The sequence below is a fragment of the Notolepis coatsorum genome, assembly GCF_963971535.1.
Source record: "Notolepis coatsorum genome assembly, chromosome: 4".
Lineage (NCBI taxonomy): Eukaryota > Metazoa > Chordata > Actinopteri > Aulopiformes > Paralepididae > Notolepis > Notolepis coatsorum.
Window position 1 is genome coordinate 73,409,376 of NC_140168.1, and position 20,070 is coordinate 73,429,445.

Here is a 20,070-nt window from a genome sequence, read left to right on the forward strand (position 1 = left end):
TGATGTGTGGCCAGCAGTAGCAACCCCTCCACCCCTATCCCCACTCAACTCCAACCCACACATCAGATCAAAACACAAAATATAAATAAAGTACAGTACCATGTTGTCATATTTTGCCTAGAGGTCGCCTTTTGACGACATGACATATTCTACCTTTAAGCCTGTTCTATGGGCAACTGCATTTCCATATTGTTAAGGAAACATTGTCAACATTTAGACCTTTTTTAGTCAACCTACATTTCAAAGGGGTCCCTTGACCTCTCACCTCCAGACATCTGAATGATAGTGACCTTGACCTCATTGAAACTAGGGCTGTTCTAAGTCAAAATACACATTGTTAATATTTAATTTGGTGTAACATGAATCATGCATACAGTAAGATACAATTAGAGATAATTTCTTATAATGCATATTTATTTTACCTTCAGGCTCAATGTCAAACTGTTCTGCAGCCGGCGGAGTGATTTGCTTTGGCCTGTTGTCATGGTAACAGAGCTGTTGTGGAGTTGATGACGCCTCAGGGAACACGCCGGGTCTGGTGACATCAGTAGAGCTGTCGAACATGATGTTGTGTGAAGTCATGTGAGCTTCAGAGTTTTCACTAGTACTCTGTTTAGGACATGAGTATGTGTTACTGTCACTGACCGGTGCATTGGGGCATTTTTAAAGACCCAATCCATGACTTTTGACCATATCCATGTGGGGTAGTAGGCTACGTTTACATCCATTCTTGAAGAGTTTGATCTTGAGATGAAAAATGTAAACGTTGAAACTTTCTTTAAGTAGGTGAAGAATGTAGGTCCGTTTTACTCCAGTATACAAACATTACCAGTGTAAACACATTTTTATACTACAGCCACAAAACGAATGGCAGTGAATACAGACCATTAGCCTAGCTTAAAACTCTAGGAGAAGTGTAGGTGGTATGTATCCGCTTCCATTCATTTGCGCTAACTTCCTACTGAACGCACAGAGAGGAAATTGGTATCTATCTTCTTACCATGATGTTGTCATGTTCCTTTAACCTGTTCCACTCGACAGGGTCGGTACCGACCCCTTTTGACCTTATTAAATTATTATTATATTTTTATGAAGATGGAAAATAATTTGTGATTTTAAAATCAACCGTTTTCAAGTATTATTATCACTACTATGTCACAAATACATGTAGAATGTAAAACGTTAGGTTGGCAATAGTTTAGCAATAGGTTAAAAGTGTATTTATATCATTTTAAGTTTTTTATGTGCACTAGTTTTTTTGACCCGGAACCGGATATGGAAATGTTGAACCATGGGAATTGGAATCTTTTTGCGGCCATTTTGAAGAGGACATCGCTAGATATCTGCCAGCGTTGGAATTTCTCCAATCTACACTTCCTGTGGTCCACTATGGTGGTTCAAAGTTCAGCGTTCTGAATGAATCATATCAATAATTGTTATGATTCGCGATAATAAGCTACAAAAGGTAACGTTTTTGACAAATATTGAAACGCAGTCAGTTTCTCCACACTATTGTTAACATGTAGGAAGAATTAGATCTGAAATTAGTTTCAATATGGTTACACTGTGGGGGAAATAAAATATTACAGTCGATTACAGTAAATATCAGTATCTGTTATTATGCAAGCCTGGTGATACTATATCCAAATTGAACTCGGCCATTTGAAAGATACTATATGTATATATATATAAATGTGCGAATTGGCTATAATAAGGTAATGTATAAGCATATATTCTATATTCTATAATAATATTTCAAATTGCATTGGTCCGGATGGGAGAATTCAGTACTGTATATACAGAACCTTCAATTTGATCATCTTCCCTTCATTCATTTCCTTAGATCTTTTGTACACATGATCTCAAGAGGGTACTGAATGAGCTCAGTAGCAGTTTTTTAAGTTTGGTCATTATTATCATGGTTTTATTCACTGTCAAAGATGAAAAGAAAAATCATAATTCATATTTTCCTTTGTTTCATCACAATTTAAGCAAGCCTAGTAATAGACACAATATTTCTGACACTGAGAATACATTCATTGAGGTCCATAGATGTTCCTAGATACCAAGAATATGCAAATAGCCCTTGTAGAAGTGGAGCAATATTCCATTTACCTAGGTATACATTTTATGCAGATTTTCACCTGGGGTGGAACAGGTTGATTGGCTGAATGATGATCAGTGACCACACCTGTAGTACCACGAGAGAGAGAAAGGGGGCGCACTTTCTTTCCCCGGGGGTTTAGAGCGCCAATATCTCATAGATCAGGGGTTCCCAAAGTTTTCAGGCCACGACCCCCGAAATAACGGTGTCAGAGAGCCGCAACTTTCTTTTTTAATAAATGGAAATGTATGGTTGAGACAGGGAAGCTAGTGAGGCTGAAGGACACTAAGACAGGTAAGACAGGGAAGCTAGTGAAGGTGAAGGACACTAAGACAGAGAAGCTAGTGAAGGTGAAGGACACTAAGACAAGTAAGACAGGGAAGCTAGTGAGGCTGAAGGACACTAAGACAGGTAAGACAGGGAAGCTAGTGAAGGTGAAGGACACTAAGACAGAGAAGCTAGTGAGGCTGAAGGACACTAAGACAGAGAAGCTAGTGAAGGTGAAGGACACTAAGACAGAGAAGCTAGTGAGGCTGAAGGACACTAAGACAGAGAAGCTAGTGAGGCTGAAGGACACTAAGACAGAGAAGCTAGTGAAGGTGAAGGACACTAAGACAGGTAAGACAGAGAAGCTAGTGAAGGTGAAGGACACTAAGACAGAGAAGCTAGTGAAGGTGAAGGACACTAAGACAGGTAAGACAGAGAAGCTGGTGAAGGTGAAGGACACTAAGACAGGTAAGACAGAGAAGCTAGTGAGGCTGAAGGACACTAAGACAGAGAAGCTAGTGAAGGTGAAGGACACTAAGACAGGTAAGACAGGGAAGCTAGTGAGGCTGAAGGACACTAAGACAGAGAAGCTAGTGAAGGTGAAGGACACTAAGACAGGTAAGACAGAGAAGCTAGTGAGGCTGAAGGACACTAAGACAGAGAAGCTAGTGAAGGTGAAGGACACTAAGACAGAGAAGCTAGTGAGGCTGAAGGACACTAAGACAGAGAAGCTAGTGAGGCTGAAGGACACTAAGACAGAGAAGCTAGTGAGGCTGAAGGACACTAAGACAGAGAAGCTAGTGAGGCTGAAGGACACTAAGACAGGGAAGCTAGTGAGGCTGAAGGACACTAAGACAGAGAAGCTAGTGAGGCTGAAGGACACTAAGACACTAAGACAGAGAAGCTAGTGAGGCTGAAGGACACTAAGACAGAGAAGCTAGTGAGGCTGAAGGACACTAAGACAGAGAAGCTAGTGAGGCTGAAGGACACTAAGACAGAGAAGCTAGTGAAGGTGAAGGACACTAAGACAGAGAAGCTAGTGAGGCTGAAGGACACTAAGACAGAGAAACTAGTGAAGCTGAAGGACACTAAGACAGAGAAGCTAGTGAAGGTGAAGGACACTAAGACAGAGAAGCTAGTGAGGCTGAAGGACACTAAGACAGAGAAGCTAGTGAGGCTGAAGGACACTAAGACAGGGAAGCTGGGGAAGGTGAAGGACACTAAGACAGAGAAGCTAGTGAAGGTGAAGGACACTAAGACAGAGAAGCTAGTGAAGGTGAAGGACACTAAGACAGGAAAGCTGGGGAAGTTAGCGAGGGTGATGGGCAAGGTTTGGTTATTTGAAAATGTGACTATTAGAAATGACGTACAGTAGGTTTTGGGCTATAGCTGATGGTTTCATTTGCGTCAACTGCACTGCACATATTTTATTTTTTCCCTTCTATGCGTATGTCATGAATTGAACAAATTGGATTTGGTTTCCTTATTTATTTGACTAATAAATAGAAAACAGTCACAATCATGATTATTTGTTTAGCGAAGGCAAGGATCACAGAAGCCCTTCAGTTTCTCTGTGCACTTTTCTTGGGGGGGGGGGAGGGGGGGGGGTAGATTAGTGAATGTTTTTACTGGGTCGCTTCAGCAAGCAATTTTGAAAGGTTGTCGCTTCTCTTTTACAGCTGTTTGAGGTGAAAACGGTTTGCAATAAGGAAAGATTGCAGAACTTGTCATTGGGTCTTGTGTGCCTGTTGTGTGTCGGCTGTACAGTACAGTGCTGCACTCGCTGCTTCCTCATGGGTGTGTTGCCATGGAGACAAGAGGTCAACGTCGTGTCATGGTTGAGCGTCTGACCCTGATGTGACTAAATAAATAAATGGCAGGGTTTTTAGATAACGAGGATGAGAGCTGACTGAGACCAGTGTTCTAAACGTTACATTCACTTAGAGGGAGAAACGTGTTGCCGTCAAACAGTGAGTGACCTCACTTTGTTTACATTCTTTGTTTTGGTCTGACGTGTGGGTTGGAGTTTAGTAACTTATTATACTGTGAATTTCTCCAGACCTGTCTCTGATGTGTGGCCAGCAGTAGCAACCCCTCCACCCCTATCCCCACTCAACTCCAACCCACACATCAGATCAAAACACAAAATATAAATAAAGTACAGTACCATGTTGTCATATTTTGCCTAGAGGTCGCCTTTTGACGACATGACATATTCTACCTTTAAGCCTGTTCTATGGGCAACTGCATTTCCATATTGTTAAGGAAACATTGTCAACATTTAGACCTTTTTTAGTCAACCTACATTTCAAAGGGGTCCCTTGACCTCTCACCTCCAGACATCTGAATGATAGTGACCTTGACCTCATTGAAACTAGGGCTGTTCTAAGTCAAAATACACATTGTTAATATTTAATTTGGTGTAACATGAATCATGCATACAGTAAGATACAATTAGAGATAATTTCTTATAATGCATATTTATTTTACCTTCAGGCTCAATGTCAAACTGTTCTGCAGCCGGCGGAGTGATTTGCTTTGGCCTGTTGTCATGGTAACAGAGCTGTTGTGGAGTTGATGACGCCTCAGGGAACACGCCGGGTCTGGTGACATCAGTAGAGCTGTCGAACATGATGTTGTGTGAAGTCATGTGAGCTTCAGAGTTTTCACTAGTACTCTGTTTAGGACATGAGTATGTGTTACTGTCACTGACCGGTGCATTGGGGCATTTTTAAAGACCCAATCCATGACTTTTGACCATATCCATGTGGGGTAGTAGGCTACGTTTACATCCATTCTTGAAGAGTTTGATCTTGAGATGAAAAATGTAAACGTTGAAACTTTCTTTAAGTAGGTGAAGAATGTAGGTCCGTTTTACTCCAGTATACAAACATTACCAGTGTAAACACATTTTTATACTACAGCCACAAAACGAATGGCAGTGAATACAGACCATTAGCCTAGCTTAAAACTCTAGGAGAAGTGTAGGTGGTATGTATCCGCTTCCATTCATTTGCGCTAACTTCCTACTGAACGCACAGAGAGGAAATTGGTATCTATCTTCTTACCATGATGTTGTCATGTTCCTTTAACCTGTTCCACTCGACAGGGTCGGTACCGACCCCTTTTGACCTTATTAAATTATTATTATATTTTTATGAAGATGGAAAATAATTTGTGATTTTAAAATCAACCGTTTTCAAGTATTATTATCACTACTATGTCACAAATACATGTAGAATGTAAAACGTTAGGTTGGCAATAGTTTAGCAATAGGTTAAAAGTGTATTTATATCATTTTAAGTTTTTTATGTGCACTAGTTTTTTTGACCCGGAACCGGATATGGAAATGTTGAACCATGGGAATTGGAATCTTTTTGCGGCCATTTTGAAGAGGACATCGCTAGATATCTGCCAGCGTTGGAATTTCTCCAATCTACACTTCCTGTGGTCCACTATGGTGGTTCAAAGTTCAGCGTTCTGAATGAATCATATCAATAATTGTTATGATTCGCGATAATAAGCTACAAAAGGTAACGTTTTTGACAAATATTGAAACGCAGTCAGTTTCTCCACACTATTGTTAACATGTAGGAAGAATTAGATCTGAAATTAGTTTCAATATGGTTACACTGTGGGGGAAATAAAATATTACAGTCGATTACAGTAAATATCAGTATCTGTTATTATGCAAGCCTGGTGATACTATATCCAAATTGAACTCGGCCATTTGAAAGATACTATATGTATATATATATAAATGTGCGAATTGGCTATAATAAGGTAATGTATAAGCATATATTCTATATTCTATAATAATATTTCAAATTGCATTGGTCCGGATGGGAGAATTCAGTACTGTATATACAGAACCTTCAATTTGATCATCTTCCCTTCATTCATTTCCTTAGATCTTTTGTACACATGATCTCAAGAGGGTACTGAATGAGCTCAGTAGCAGTTTTTTAAGTTTGGTCATTATTATCATGGTTTTATTCACTGTCAAAGATGAAAAGAAAAATCATAATTCATATTTTCCTTTGTTTCATCACAATTTAAGCAAGCCTAGTAATAGACACAATATTTCTGACACTGAGAATACATTCATTGAGGTCCATAGATGTTCCTAGATACCAAGAATATGCAAATAGCCCTTGTAGAAGTGGAGCAATATTCCATTTACCTAGGTATACATTTTATGCAGATTTTCACCTGGGGTGGAACAGGTTGATTGGCTGAATGATGATCAGTGACCACACCTGTAGTACCACGAGAGAGAGAAAGGGGGCGCACTTTCTTTCCCCGGGGGTTTAGAGCGCCAATATCTCATAGATCAGGGGTTCCCAAAGTTTTCAGGCCACGACCCCCGAAATAACGGTGTCAGAGAGCCGCAACTTTCTTTTTTAATAAATGGAAATGTATGGTTGAGACAGGGAAGCTAGTGAGGCTGAAGGACACTAAGACAGGTAAGACAGGGAAGCTAGTGAAGGTGAAGGACACTAAGACAGAGAAGCTAGTGAAGGTGAAGGACACTAAGACAAGTAAGACAGGGAAGCTAGTGAGGCTGAAGGACACTAAGACAGGTAAGACAGGGAAGCTAGTGAAGGTGAAGGACACTAAGACAGAGAAGCTAGTGAGGCTGAAGGACACTAAGACAGAGAAGCTAGTGAAGGTGAAGGACACTAAGACAGAGAAGCTAGTGAGGCTGAAGGACACTAAGACAGAGAAGCTAGTGAGGCTGAAGGACACTAAGACAGAGAAGCTAGTGAAGGTGAAGGACACTAAGACAGGTAAGACAGAGAAGCTAGTGAAGGTGAAGGACACTAAGACAGAGAAGCTAGTGAAGGTGAAGGACACTAAGACAGGTAAGACGGACACTAAGACAGGTAAGACAGAGAAGCTGGTGAAGGTGAAGGACACTAAGACAGGTAAGACAGAGAAGCTAGTGAGGCTGAAGGACACTAAGACAGAGAAGCTAGTGAAGGTGAAGGACACTAAGACAGGTAAGACAGGGAAGCTAGTGAGGCTGAAGGACACTAAGACAGAGAAGCTAGTGAAGGTGAAGGACACTAAGACAGGTAAGACAGAGAAGCTAGTGAGGCTGAAGGACACTAAGACAGAGAAGCTAGTGAAGGTGAAGGACACTAAGACAGAGAAGCTAGTGAGGCTGAAGGACACTAAGACAGAGAAGCTAGTGAGGCTGAAGGACACTAAGACAGAGAAGCTAGTGAGGCTGAAGGACACTAAGACAGAGAAGCTAGTGAGGCTGAAGGACACTAAGACAGGGAAGCTAGTGAGGCTGAAGGACACTAAGACAGAGAAGCTAGTGAGGCTGAAGGACACTAAGACACTAAGACAGAGAAGCTAGTGAGGCTGAAGGACACTAAGACAGAGAAGCTAGTGAGGCTGAAGGACACTAAGACAGAGAAGCTAGTGAGGCTGAAGGACACTAAGACAGAGAAGCTAGTGAGGCTGAAGGACACTAAGACAGAGAAGCTAGTGAGGCTGAAGGACACTAAGACAGAGAAGCTAGTGAAGGTGAAGGACACTAAGACAGAGAAGCTAGTGAGGCTGAAGGACACTAAGACAGAGAAACTAGTGAAGCTGAAGGACACTAAGACAGAGAAGCTAGTGAAGGTGAAGGACACTAAGACAGAGAAGCTAGTGAGGCTGAAGGACACTAAGACAGAGAAGCTAGTGAGGCTGAAGGACACTAAGACAGGGAAGCTGGGGAAGGTGAAGGACACTAAGACAGAGAAGCTAGTGAAGGTGAAGGACACTAAGACAGAGAAGCTAGTGAAGGTGAAGGACACTAAGACAGGAAAGCTGGGGAAGTTAGCGAGGGTGATGGGCAAGGTTTGGTTATTTGAAAATGTGACTATTAGAAATGACGTACAGTAGGTTTTGGGCTATAGCTGATGGTTTCATTTGCGTCAACTGCACTGCACATATTTTATTTTTTCCCTTCTATGCGTATGTCATGAATTGAACAAATTGGATTTGGTTTCCTTATTTATTTGACTAATAAATAGAAAACAGTCACAATCATGATTATTTGTTTAGCGAAGGCAAGGATCACAGAAGCCCTTCAGTTTCTCTGTGCACTTTTCTTGGGGGGGGGGGAGGGGGGGGGGTAGATTAGTGAATGTTTTTACTGGGTCGCTTCAGCAAGCAATTTTGAAAGGTTGTCGCTTCTCTTTTACAGCTGTTTGAGGTGAAAACGGTTTGCAATAAGGAAAGATTGCAGAACTTGTCATTGGGTCTTGTGTGCCTGTTGTGTGTCGGCTGTACAGTACAGTGCTGCACTCGCTGCTTCCTCATGGGTGTGTTGCCATGGAGACAAGAGGTCAACGTCGTGTCATGGTTGAGCGTCTGACCCTGATGTGACTAAATAAATAAATGGCAGGGTTTTTAGATAACGAGGATGAGAGCTGACTGAGACCAGTGTTCTAAACGTTACATTCACTTAGAGGGAGAAACGTGTTGCCGTCAAACAGTGAGTGACCTCACTTTGTTTACATTCTTTGTTTTGGTCTGACGTGTGGGTTGGAGTTTAGTAACTTATTATACTGTGAATTTCTCCAGACCTGTCTCTGATGTGTGGCCAGCAGTAGCAACCCCTCCACCCCTATCCCCACTCAACTCCAACCCACACATCAGATCAAAACACAAAATATAAATAAAGTACAGTACCATGTTGTCATATTTTGCCTAGAGGTCGCCTTTTGACGACATGACATATTCTACCTTTAAGCCTGTTCTATGGGCAACTGCATTTCCATATTGTTAAGGAAACATTGTCAACATTTAGACCTTTTTTAGTCAACCTACATTTCAAAGGGGTCCCTTGACCTCTCACCTCCAGACATCTGAATGATAGTGACCTTGACCTCATTGAAACTAGGGCTGTTCTAAGTCAAAATACACATTGTTAATATTTAATTTGGTGTAACATGAATCATGCATACAGTAAGATACAATTAGAGATAATTTCTTATAATGCATATTTATTTTACCTTCAGGCTCAATGTCAAACTGTTCTGCAGCCGGCGGAGTGATTTGCTTTGGCCTGTTGTCATGGTAACAGAGCTGTTGTGGAGTTGATGACGCCTCAGGGAACACGCCGGGTCTGGTGACATCAGTAGAGCTGTCGAACATGATGTTGTGTGAAGTCATGTGAGCTTCAGAGTTTTCACTAGTACTCTGTTTAGGACATGAGTATGTGTTACTGTCACTGACCGGTGCATTGGGGCATTTTTAAAGACCCAATCCATGACTTTTGACCATATCCATGTGGGGTAGTAGGCTACGTTTACATCCATTCTTGAAGAGTTTGATCTTGAGATGAAAAATGTAAACGTTGAAACTTTCTTTAAGTAGGTGAAGAATGTAGGTCCGTTTTACTCCAGTATACAAACATTACCAGTGTAAACACATTTTTATACTACAGCCACAAAACGAATGGCAGTGAATACAGACCATTAGCCTAGCTTAAAACTCTAGGAGAAGTGTAGGTGGTATGTATCCGCTTCCATTCATTTGCGCTAACTTCCTACTGAACGCACAGAGAGGAAATTGGTATCTATCTTCTTACCATGATGTTGTCATGTTCCTTTAACCTGTTCCACTCGACAGGGTCGGTACCGACCCCTTTTGACCTTATTAAATTATTATTATATTTTTATGAAGATGGAAAATAATTTGTGATTTTAAAATCAACCGTTTTCAAGTATTATTATCACTACTATGTCACAAATACATGTAGAATGTAAAACGTTAGGTTGGCAATAGTTTAGCAATAGGTTAAAAGTGTATTTATATCATTTTAAGTTTTTTATGTGCACTAGTTTTTTTGACCCGGAACCGGATATGGAAATGTTGAACCATGGGAATTGGAATCTTTTTGCGGCCATTTTGAAGAGGACATCGCTAGATATCTGCCAGCGTTGGAATTTCTCCAATCTACACTTCCTGTGGTCCACTATGGTGGTTCAAAGTTCAGCGTTCTGAATGAATCATATCAATAATTGTTATGATTCGCGATAATAAGCTACAAAAGGTAACGTTTTTGACAAATATTGAAACGCAGTCAGTTTCTCCACACTATTGTTAACATGTAGGAAGAATTAGATCTGAAATTAGTTTCAATATGGTTACACTGTGGGGGAAATAAAATATTACAGTCGATTACAGTAAATATCAGTATCTGTTATTATGCAAGCCTGGTGATACTATATCCAAATTGAACTCGGCCATTTGAAAGATACTATATGTATATATATATAAATGTGCGAATTGGCTATAATAAGGTAATGTATAAGCATATATTCTATATTCTATAATAATATTTCAAATTGCATTGGTCCGGATGGGAGAATTCAGTACTGTATATACAGAACCTTCAATTTGATCATCTTCCCTTCATTCATTTCCTTAGATCTTTTGTACACATGATCTCAAGAGGGTACTGAATGAGCTCAGTAGCAGTTCTTTAAGTTTGGTCATTATTATCATGGTTTTATTCACTGTCAAAGATGAAAAGAAAAATCATAATTCATATTTTCCTTTGTTTCATCACAATTTAAGCAAGCCTAGTAATAGACACAATATTTCTGACACTGAGAATAGATTCATTGAGGTCCATAGATGTTCCTAGATACCAAGAATATGCAAATAGCCCTTGTAGAAGTGGAGCAATATTCCATTTACCTAGGTATACATTTTATGCAGATTTTCACCTGGGGTGGAACAGGTTGATTGGCTGAATGATGATCAGTGACCACACCTGTAGTACCACGAGAGAGAGAAAGGGGGCGCACTTTCTTTCCCCGGGGGTTTAGAGCGCCAATATCTCATAGATCAGGGGTTCCCAAAGTTTTCAGGCCACGACCCCCGAAATAACGGTGTCAGAGAGCCGCAACTTTCTTTTTTAATAAATGGAAATGTATGGTTGAAACATGCAAACGTTCAAACGCACACACACTAATAAGCATTGGAGGCTTTTAAGGGCCGGACTGGGGAAATCATTCAGGCCAGGAAATATAGTGCGAAATATAGCCCCAGTCAGGCCACTTTTTAAGCGGGGGGTCTGGGGGTCCCCCACCAGGAAATCTTTTGTTACAAAGACTTAATTTCCTGCATTCTGGTGCAGGATTTTTTTTATTTGTACCCTTTAAATGCCAGTGTTTGTAATGGCACCACAAATTATTGTTAAAAAACAGGCTAGCATATGTATGATTAGCAACAACACTGCTTTTGATGGATTTTCAGTTTTTTTGTAATGTCAGATTGAAAATAATACAATCTTTTATTCAACTTCAGCCCTGATCATAACACCACATATTCATTTTATAATTCCAACCCTTTAAATGCCAGTGTGTGTGTGATGGTATATATTTGCAATATATCAAATGCAAAGTAGATTTTTCTGGGGGGGATTATTACAGGCTAGCATGTGTCAATGATTAGCAACAACACTGATTTTGATGGATTTTTTGTTTTTTTGTAAGGGTCCCGCCTCCACCAATCACATGCGGCTCCCTTTGTGTGTGTGTGTGTGTGTGTGTGTGTGTGTGTGTGTGTGAGAGAGAGAGAGAGAGAGAGAGAGAGAGAGAGAGAGAGAGAGAGAGAGAGAGAGATAGTTCTCCAACTTGAGTTGCAGTGATCTCCTGGTTGTTCCCCACCTAGGTTATCTAACTATTGCGCCGCTGCAACTAGAAACAATGGCCTGGCCTGCTTCTAAGTTCAGTGGCCTAAAAATATATATATATATATATATTTTTGGAAATTTTACATTTTAAATTTTTTTGGAAATCATCTGGCGACCCCCCTGCGGCGGCTCGCGACCCCACTTTGGAAACCACTGTCATAGATGAATCGGGTATGACACTTTAAATTTAACGATGTATGTTCACAACATAATAATGTAATTTTGATTTCCATTGAAATTAGAGCATTTTTCCTGTTTGGACTGGAATAAATGAGCATTGTCTGTGTTGCTCAATGTGCCTCTCAGCGTCCTGCAGCTTAAAGGGGTATTTCACCAAAAAGGAAAACAATGCAGATTTATTTTACATATAATCTCACACACTTCCAAAAAACTCTGTGTTCCAAAAACAGTTTAGCACACATTCATTTAGTTTGACAGTTATTGAGAGTAAATTAGTTTGAATATGGCCACCAGTGATGTTATTGGGGACATTGAATATTGTGTTGTGTTAATTACAGCTGCATGAAATTATGTAGATGGAAAAATAGCAACACCTGGTCTTATAGAGATTGCTACCTTATCATTTCATTGAGCTGTAATTAACACAACATAAGGATTCAGAGTCCCCGAACACATCACTGGTGGCCATATTCACTCATTTACTCGCAATAAATGTCAAACTAAATGAATGTGCAAAACTGATTAGAGATTTTTAATGTGTGTGAGATTAATTGCAAATGAAATCAGCATTGTTTTTTGTTGAAGTGCTCCTTTAACTTCTGCTGTTTAAATGAAGCCAGAAAGCCATTGTCTCCACTGTGGTACGTTTACATACAACCTACTGTATGTAAATAATCATAGACCAACCATTTCTATACAAACACATCAACACACACAGTTGCCTTACGGTATGTTTGGCAGTGGGAAACACATTTGCATTTAATTGGCACCAGTAGGAATGTGTGTGTGTGTGTGTGTGTGTGTGTGTGTGTGTGTGTGTGTGTGTGTGTGTGTGTGTGTGTGTGTGTGTGTGTGTGTGTGTGTGTGTGTGTGTGTGTGTGTGTGTGTGTGTGTGTGTGTGTGTGTGTGTGTGTGTGTGTGTGTGTGTGTGTGTGTGTGTGTGTGTAAATGATAGACTTGTGTTAAATGCTATCAAGGTTAACCTTATTTCAAAGCATCTCTCTCTTTTTCTCTCTCTCTCTCTCTCTCTCTCTCTCTCTCTCTCTCTCTCTCTCTCTCTCTCTCTCTCTCTCTCTCTCTCTCTCTCTCTCTCTCTCTCTCTCTCTCTCTCTTTCTCTCTCTCTCTCTCTTTCTCTCTCTCTCTCTAGCTCCTGAGGTGATCAACTATGAGCCACTAAGTACAGCAGTAGATATGTGGTAAGTGTGTTGCATTCTTCCTTTAAGACACCTGCAGAATACAAACCCAGTACCCTTCCTACTAGTCTGCAAAATACCAGCTTACTATCAACAGTGTGTGCATATGTTCTACTGAATAGATGGTTCATATGTTCTACTGAGTAGATGTTTCACATGTTCTACTGAATAGATGGTTCATATGTTCTACTGAGAGTAGATGGTTCACATGTTCTACTGAATAGATGGTTCATATGTTCTACTATAGCACAGAATCAGCCCTCCTTAAAGTGTCAAATGACCTACTCCTCGCCGCTGACAACCGTGACTGCTCTATTTTAATGCTGCTTGACCTCAGTGCAGCTTTCGACACTGTTGATCACACCATTTTGTTAGATCGTCTCCAACATGGGGTTGGTGTCAGTGACACTGCACTAGCATGGTTCTCCTCCTATCTCACAAATAGAAGCTTTGCTGTCAACATCGCCAACTGCTCCTTCCCCTCAACCTCCCTCTCCTGTGGGGTCCCACAAGGGTCCATCCTTGGCCCGATCCTGTTCTCCCTTTACATGCTACCCCTTGGTCCAATCATTCAGAAGCACAACATCTCTTTTCACTGTTATGCTGACGACACACAGCTTTATGTTTCCCTGAAACCCAACAACCAGTCTCTACTTAACAGTCTCATATCCTGCCTGGATGATGTTAAATGTTGGATGGCACAAAACTCTCTACAACTAAATCAAAACAAATCCGAAATAATCCTCTTTGGTCCCCCAGACGCTGTCACCACCCTTACCAACAGCCTTGGCAACCTGTCCTCCCTGGTCAAGCCATATGTCAAGAACCTAGGTGTAATTTTTTATCCACAATTTAAATTTGACAGACAAGTGAACTCAGTGGTAAAGGCATGTTTTTTCCAACTACGCACCATTGCCAAACTCAAAGCCCTTCTCTCCCCTGCAGACTTTCAGAGAGTCATCCACGCCTTCATTTCATCTAGATTAGACTACTGCAACTCCCTCTATATAGGCATTAACCAGTCTTCCCTGTCCCGCTTACAACTGGTACAAAACGCTGCTGCCAGACTGTTGACCGGAACCCGCAAGAGAGACCACATCACCCCTGTCCTTGCCTCCCTTCATTGGCTCCCAGTACGCTACAGGATAGATTTTAAGGTTCTCCTATTTGTTTTTAAAGCCCTTAATGGTCACACCCCCTCCTACATCTCAGACCTCCTATCCCCTTATTCCAACACCAGGTCCCTCAGGTCAGCCGATCAGAGGCTCCTGACAGTCCGGAGGTCTAACCTCAAGCTCAGGGGGGGCCGTGCCTTTTGCTATCGCAGCCCCTGAACTGTGGAACAGCATCCCCACCTCCATTAGGCTCGCCCCCTCGATACCCACTTCTACCTACTAGCCTTTCCCGTTCACTGACTCATGCCCTGTTTTTCTATGTGTTTGCATGTGTGCCCTCCCATAAAATGGAGTGTGATTGTTGTCTATATGTATCTTGTGTATCAGGGGCGGCTACGAGGCGTAGTGGGCAAGGCGCTCGCCACGAATGCGGAGACGCTGGGATCGCCTGTTCGATCCCAGCGCTCCAAATTGCTTTCAGTTTAGCTGGTCGTCCGTACTAATACACATTGGCCGTATTAGGGGGTGGGAAACTGATGGGTGGGGATCGGGCGTTGTGGACAGCGACTCCTACAGGTCGGTTGGTGCGCCTGCACAGTAGAATCAGGAAGTGTCGGGGGCAGCGTGAGCCTCCCACGCGTTACTCCTCGCCACTGAGAGATCGAGCTGTGCAGGTGAAAAGATGCGACTGCTGTTACCTCAAGTACCGGAGGGGACTTGTGCTATGTATGACTTAGTCCACATTGCAGCCGGCTTGTGGGAGGCAAGAAACAGCGTTCGTGACAGGGGAGGGTTGAATTGGATGATACGAAATTGGGATGGGAGAAAATATAGAAAATGGGAGAAAAAGTGGATAAAAAAAAATGTATCTTGTGTATCTACTGTACCCTCTGTACAGCACTTTGGTTGACACGCGTCATGTGAAATGTGCTATATAAATAAATCTGATTGATTGATACTGAATAGATGGTTCATATGTTCTACTGAGTAGATGGTTCATATATGTTCTACTGAGTAGACGGTTCATATGTTCTACTGAGTAGATGGTTCATATGTTCTACTGAGTAGATGGTTCACATGTTCTACTGAGTAGATGGTTCATATGTTCTACTGAGTAGATGGTTCACATGTTCTACTGAGTAGATGGTTCACATGTTCTACTGAATAGACGGTTCATATGTTCTACTGAGTAGATGGTTCATATGTTCTACTGAATAGATGGTTCATATGTTCTACTGAGTAGATGGTTCATATGTTCTACTGAGTAGATGGTTCACATATGTTCTACTGAGTAGATGGTTCATATATGTTCTACTGAGTAGATGGTTCATACATGTTCTACTGAGTAGATGGTTCACATGTTCTACTGAGTAGATGGTTTATATGTTCTACTGAGTAGATGGTTCATATGTTCTACTGAGTAGATGGTTCACATGTTCTACTGAGTAGATGGTTCATATATGTTCTACTGAGTAGATGGTTCACATGTTCTACTGAGTAGATGGTTCATATGTTCTACTGAATAGATGGTTCATATATGTTCTACTGAGTAGATGGTTCATATGTTCTACTGAGTAGATGGTTCACATATGTTCTACTGAGTAGATGGTTCACATGTTCTACTGAGTAGATGGTTTATATGTTCTACTGAGTAGATGGTTCATATGTTCTACTGAGTAGATGGTTCATATGTTCTACTGAGTAGATGGTTCATATGTTCTACTGAGTAGATGGTTCATATATGTTCTACTGAGTAGATGGTTCACATGTTCTACTGAGTAGATGGTTCATATGTTCTACTGAGTAGATGGTTCATATGTTCTACTGAGTAGATGGTTCATATGTTCTACTGAGTAGATGGTTCACATGTTCTACTGAGTAGATGGTTCACATGTTCTACTGAGTAGATGGTTCACATGTTCTACTGAGTAGATGGTTCATATGTTCTACTGAGTAGATGGTTCATATGTTCTACTGAGTAGATGGTTCATATGTTCTACTGAATAGATGGTTCATATGTTCTACTGAGTAGATGGTTCATATGTTCTACTGAATAGATGGTTCATATATGTTCTACTGAGTAGATGGTTCATATGTTCTACTGAGTAGATGGTTCATATGTTCTACTGAGTAGATGGTTGCAAACCGTACATCCTATCTAGTTATAATGAGGTCCATCACACCCATCTTATCTTCCTTACACTGGCTTCCCATAACGTTTAGGATTCATTTTAAGGTACTTGTTTCCACATGTAGAGCCATGCCTGGTCAGGCACCGGTGTACATTTGTGACCTGATTAATCCATATATCACCAGTCACTGAGGTCTTCTGACCAGGGTTTGTTGGTTGTCCATCGCTCTCAGCTTAAAACAAAAGGTGATCTTTGAAGTTAGGCTCCGACACTGTGAAATGCTCTTCCTGTAGACATACAATCTGCAGTCTCTGTAGACGACTTTATAAAGCATAATACAGATTCAAACTGGTCTTTGTTTTGTAATGTGTTTTGTTTAAGGTCGTCGTTGATTTTTGTTTGATTGTTTGTTTTCAGCTGTTTTATGGTCTTATTTTCTAACTATTTTTACTCTTTGTGAAGCATTTTGTGACTCTGCTCTGTGAAAGGTGCTATACTAAATACACTTTATTTACTTACATAGGCCAGTTATTCATGTAACTGGGCAACTGAGACAGCACAAGTCCTATGAAACTTATTATAATGTTTGATACCAACTTACGGTTTGCAACCATTTCCTCAGTAGAACATAATATGAGGACACATCTTATTATACTGTGAGCTTTCTGTTTTGGAAAAGGATATGCATCATGGTTTTTGAAGGCTAAAACACCTGCCCCTTTGGACTGGAGCAGAGTAGGGATTCCCCGATCACGTTTTTTGCCACTGATACTGATCACCGATCGTCTTGAGCCATATCGGCCGATACCGATCCGATACCGATCGTTTTTGATAATTTTCTTTTTTTTATTATTTTATATAATTTTTAATTTTTTTTTTATAAAATATATATATTATATAATTAGACTTGTACTTGTATTATCTGCGAGACATCGCCACCACGCAACAAGTCAAAATGCTCGCTATCTGCAAACAGCTCCACTGTCTGTGTGTACTCAAGTAGCCTCCAGCTACGGCCAGGATTCTCCGGCCCCTAGTATTGGTATAAATCACATTCAGCAAGCCCTCAGCTCGAATACGCATCGAATCAATGTTATAAGACATTGATATCAGGCGCTATCTGTAGCTACTGCTAGCCGGCTATATAACGTTACGACAACGCCTCAGTGAACTATTTAGTTCAATGGGACATTTCGTTTTGAACAGTGAACTAACGTGAGCTAACGGAGGTATCAACATGCACTACTAGACTTGCTGGAGCATTTGTTGATATCAGGAGCTATCAGTAGCTAGCCGGTTAGATACCGTTAGACAATGCCTACTAAAAGTGAATAGTTGACTGGGTAATTTTGTTTAAACAGTAACGATAGCTAGGTAGTTAACGTTAGCTCACGGTCGAATGCACTATAGACTAGAGCAGAGGACCCTCCTCTCAGTCCTCTGTGTTTACAAACTTTACACGGGTGCGGGCGGAGCAAGGGAGGAGGAGGAGGAGGAGCGGCAGTTTGCAGGTCCTGTGTGTCTGAGACAGACAGCGAGTGAGATCTCCGCTTGATCGGTTTCCGCGATCGGCGAATATGACTCATTATCGGAATTCACCGATCGCATATTTATACTGATTATCGGCCAATAACGATCGGTGGCCGATCGATCGGGGCATCCCTAGAGCAGAGGATGGTCAGAGGATGCAGCACGGTGCTCAAAGGTTTCTCAATACTAAAGCGACCAGTGAAATGATGGCCTGTAGGCCTACTAGTCAACACATTATGCTAGAAAACCTATCTTTTTAACTCATTGACTGCCACGCTGTTTTCCCATCTTTACTCAATGGTGCCAGTGTTATTGACCATTTTCATGATGTTTGCGGACCCATCGTATATTCTATATTATAGCTATGGAGACAATAGTATGGCTCATTTGACAGGCACTATTTATAGTCCAACACTGACAAACCAGTTCATTTCTACATACTTTCATTTGTGCGCTATTCCACGCTAAACATCGCCCATTTTCAAAATAATCCAGCCTTTTTTTCTAGATCGCGAGATATGACGTGTTATATGCATATGCGCAAATCGTTCGGGTTGCTCAGCTGAAACCTATATTATTTACAGATAATACAAAGGTATATACCATATATAGTCATTTTACGAAGCTGCGATCGTTACCAAAAGCATGTTTTAGGTTCGGTAAAATACGACGCTGTGATCAATACAAAAGCATGTTTTAGGTTCAGTAAAATAGACCTAAAATGAATAATCCCAGTAGTTCCATCGCGAATCGCCATTAGTCGTGTGCATTGGGCCTGGCTATAATACGGGAAACAATAGGTTTCAGGCGAGTAGATCGGCGACAGATGGCTGTGTGCTGCTTCACTTTGAGGGGGAGGGGATTCCTGCAGCCAGAGGTACCTCAGCACTGAAAGACACCTTAGAGACCCAGTTCAAAAAGTAGGTGATACTCCCACCTGTCGGGATTCGATCGTCATTGCAATTATAACGTAGGCAACAGTGCCAGGGAGACACAGGCAGGTCCGTGCGAGTGTTTAGAATGGAAATATCGAAAAAAAGAAAAAAGGATCAAAACCCGAGAAATCTCAGGTTTTGCGCTCAACCATTGCATTCGAAACCCGAGAAATCTCGGGTTTGGCACAGAAAGGGTTATTAGGACCTGGGTTAAAAAAAGTTAACCTGTCTTTTAACCCTGACCTTCTTCTAACCTGAAAATCAGCTTTCTTTTTTAGATGCAAAGCACCTCTATGGCCTGCAATGTCACTAATGAACTCACTCACTCATCATTCATTCATTAATTCAGTCACTGATTCATTGATTCACTCACACTTAGCTGCTCTGCCCCCTAGTGGTCAATTACACTTCAACATCACCACAGGGTACACAGACACACAGTATGACAGCTCCTGGTAGGAAAACATTACATTAGGTTGAACATCATTACATTTTAATGACATTCTGGGCTGTGTTTATAGGGCAGCAAATTTTTTCATTTGTCCAAAACCAGGGTTGACGCTCGCTAATTATTTAAGTTACTGACTGTATACTGTAACAATGTTAGATAAGTGTTTAAGTTACTGACATTCTGATCTGTGTTTATACTGTAGCTACGTTAGATATGTATTTAAGTTACTCACATTCTGAGTCATATTTATACTGTAACTACGTTAGCTAAGTATTTAAGTTACTGACATTCTGATCTGTGTTTATACTGTAGCTACATTAGCTAAATATTTAAATTACTGACATTCTGAGCCGTGTTTATACTGTAGCTACGTTAGCTGAGTATTTAAGTTATTGACATTCTGAGCCGTGTTTATACTGTAACTACGTTAGATATCCTAAGAATTTAAGTTAT

General features: G+C 41.0%; 1 protein-coding gene across 1 annotated transcript in view; it reads left to right on the plus strand.

The window, feature by feature from the left end:
* The window catches only part of LOC311227727 (death-associated protein kinase 2), a 62,530-nt gene that overhangs the window by 14,499 nt on the left and 27,961 nt on the right, over window positions 1-20,070 (plus strand). The window contains exon 5 of the mRNA XM_084313498.1: window positions 13,409-13,457. Within this exon, the coding sequence (XP_084169624.1) occupies window positions 13,409-13,457 (49 nt within the window). The remainder of the gene's footprint in view (window positions 1-13,408; window positions 13,458-20,070) is intronic.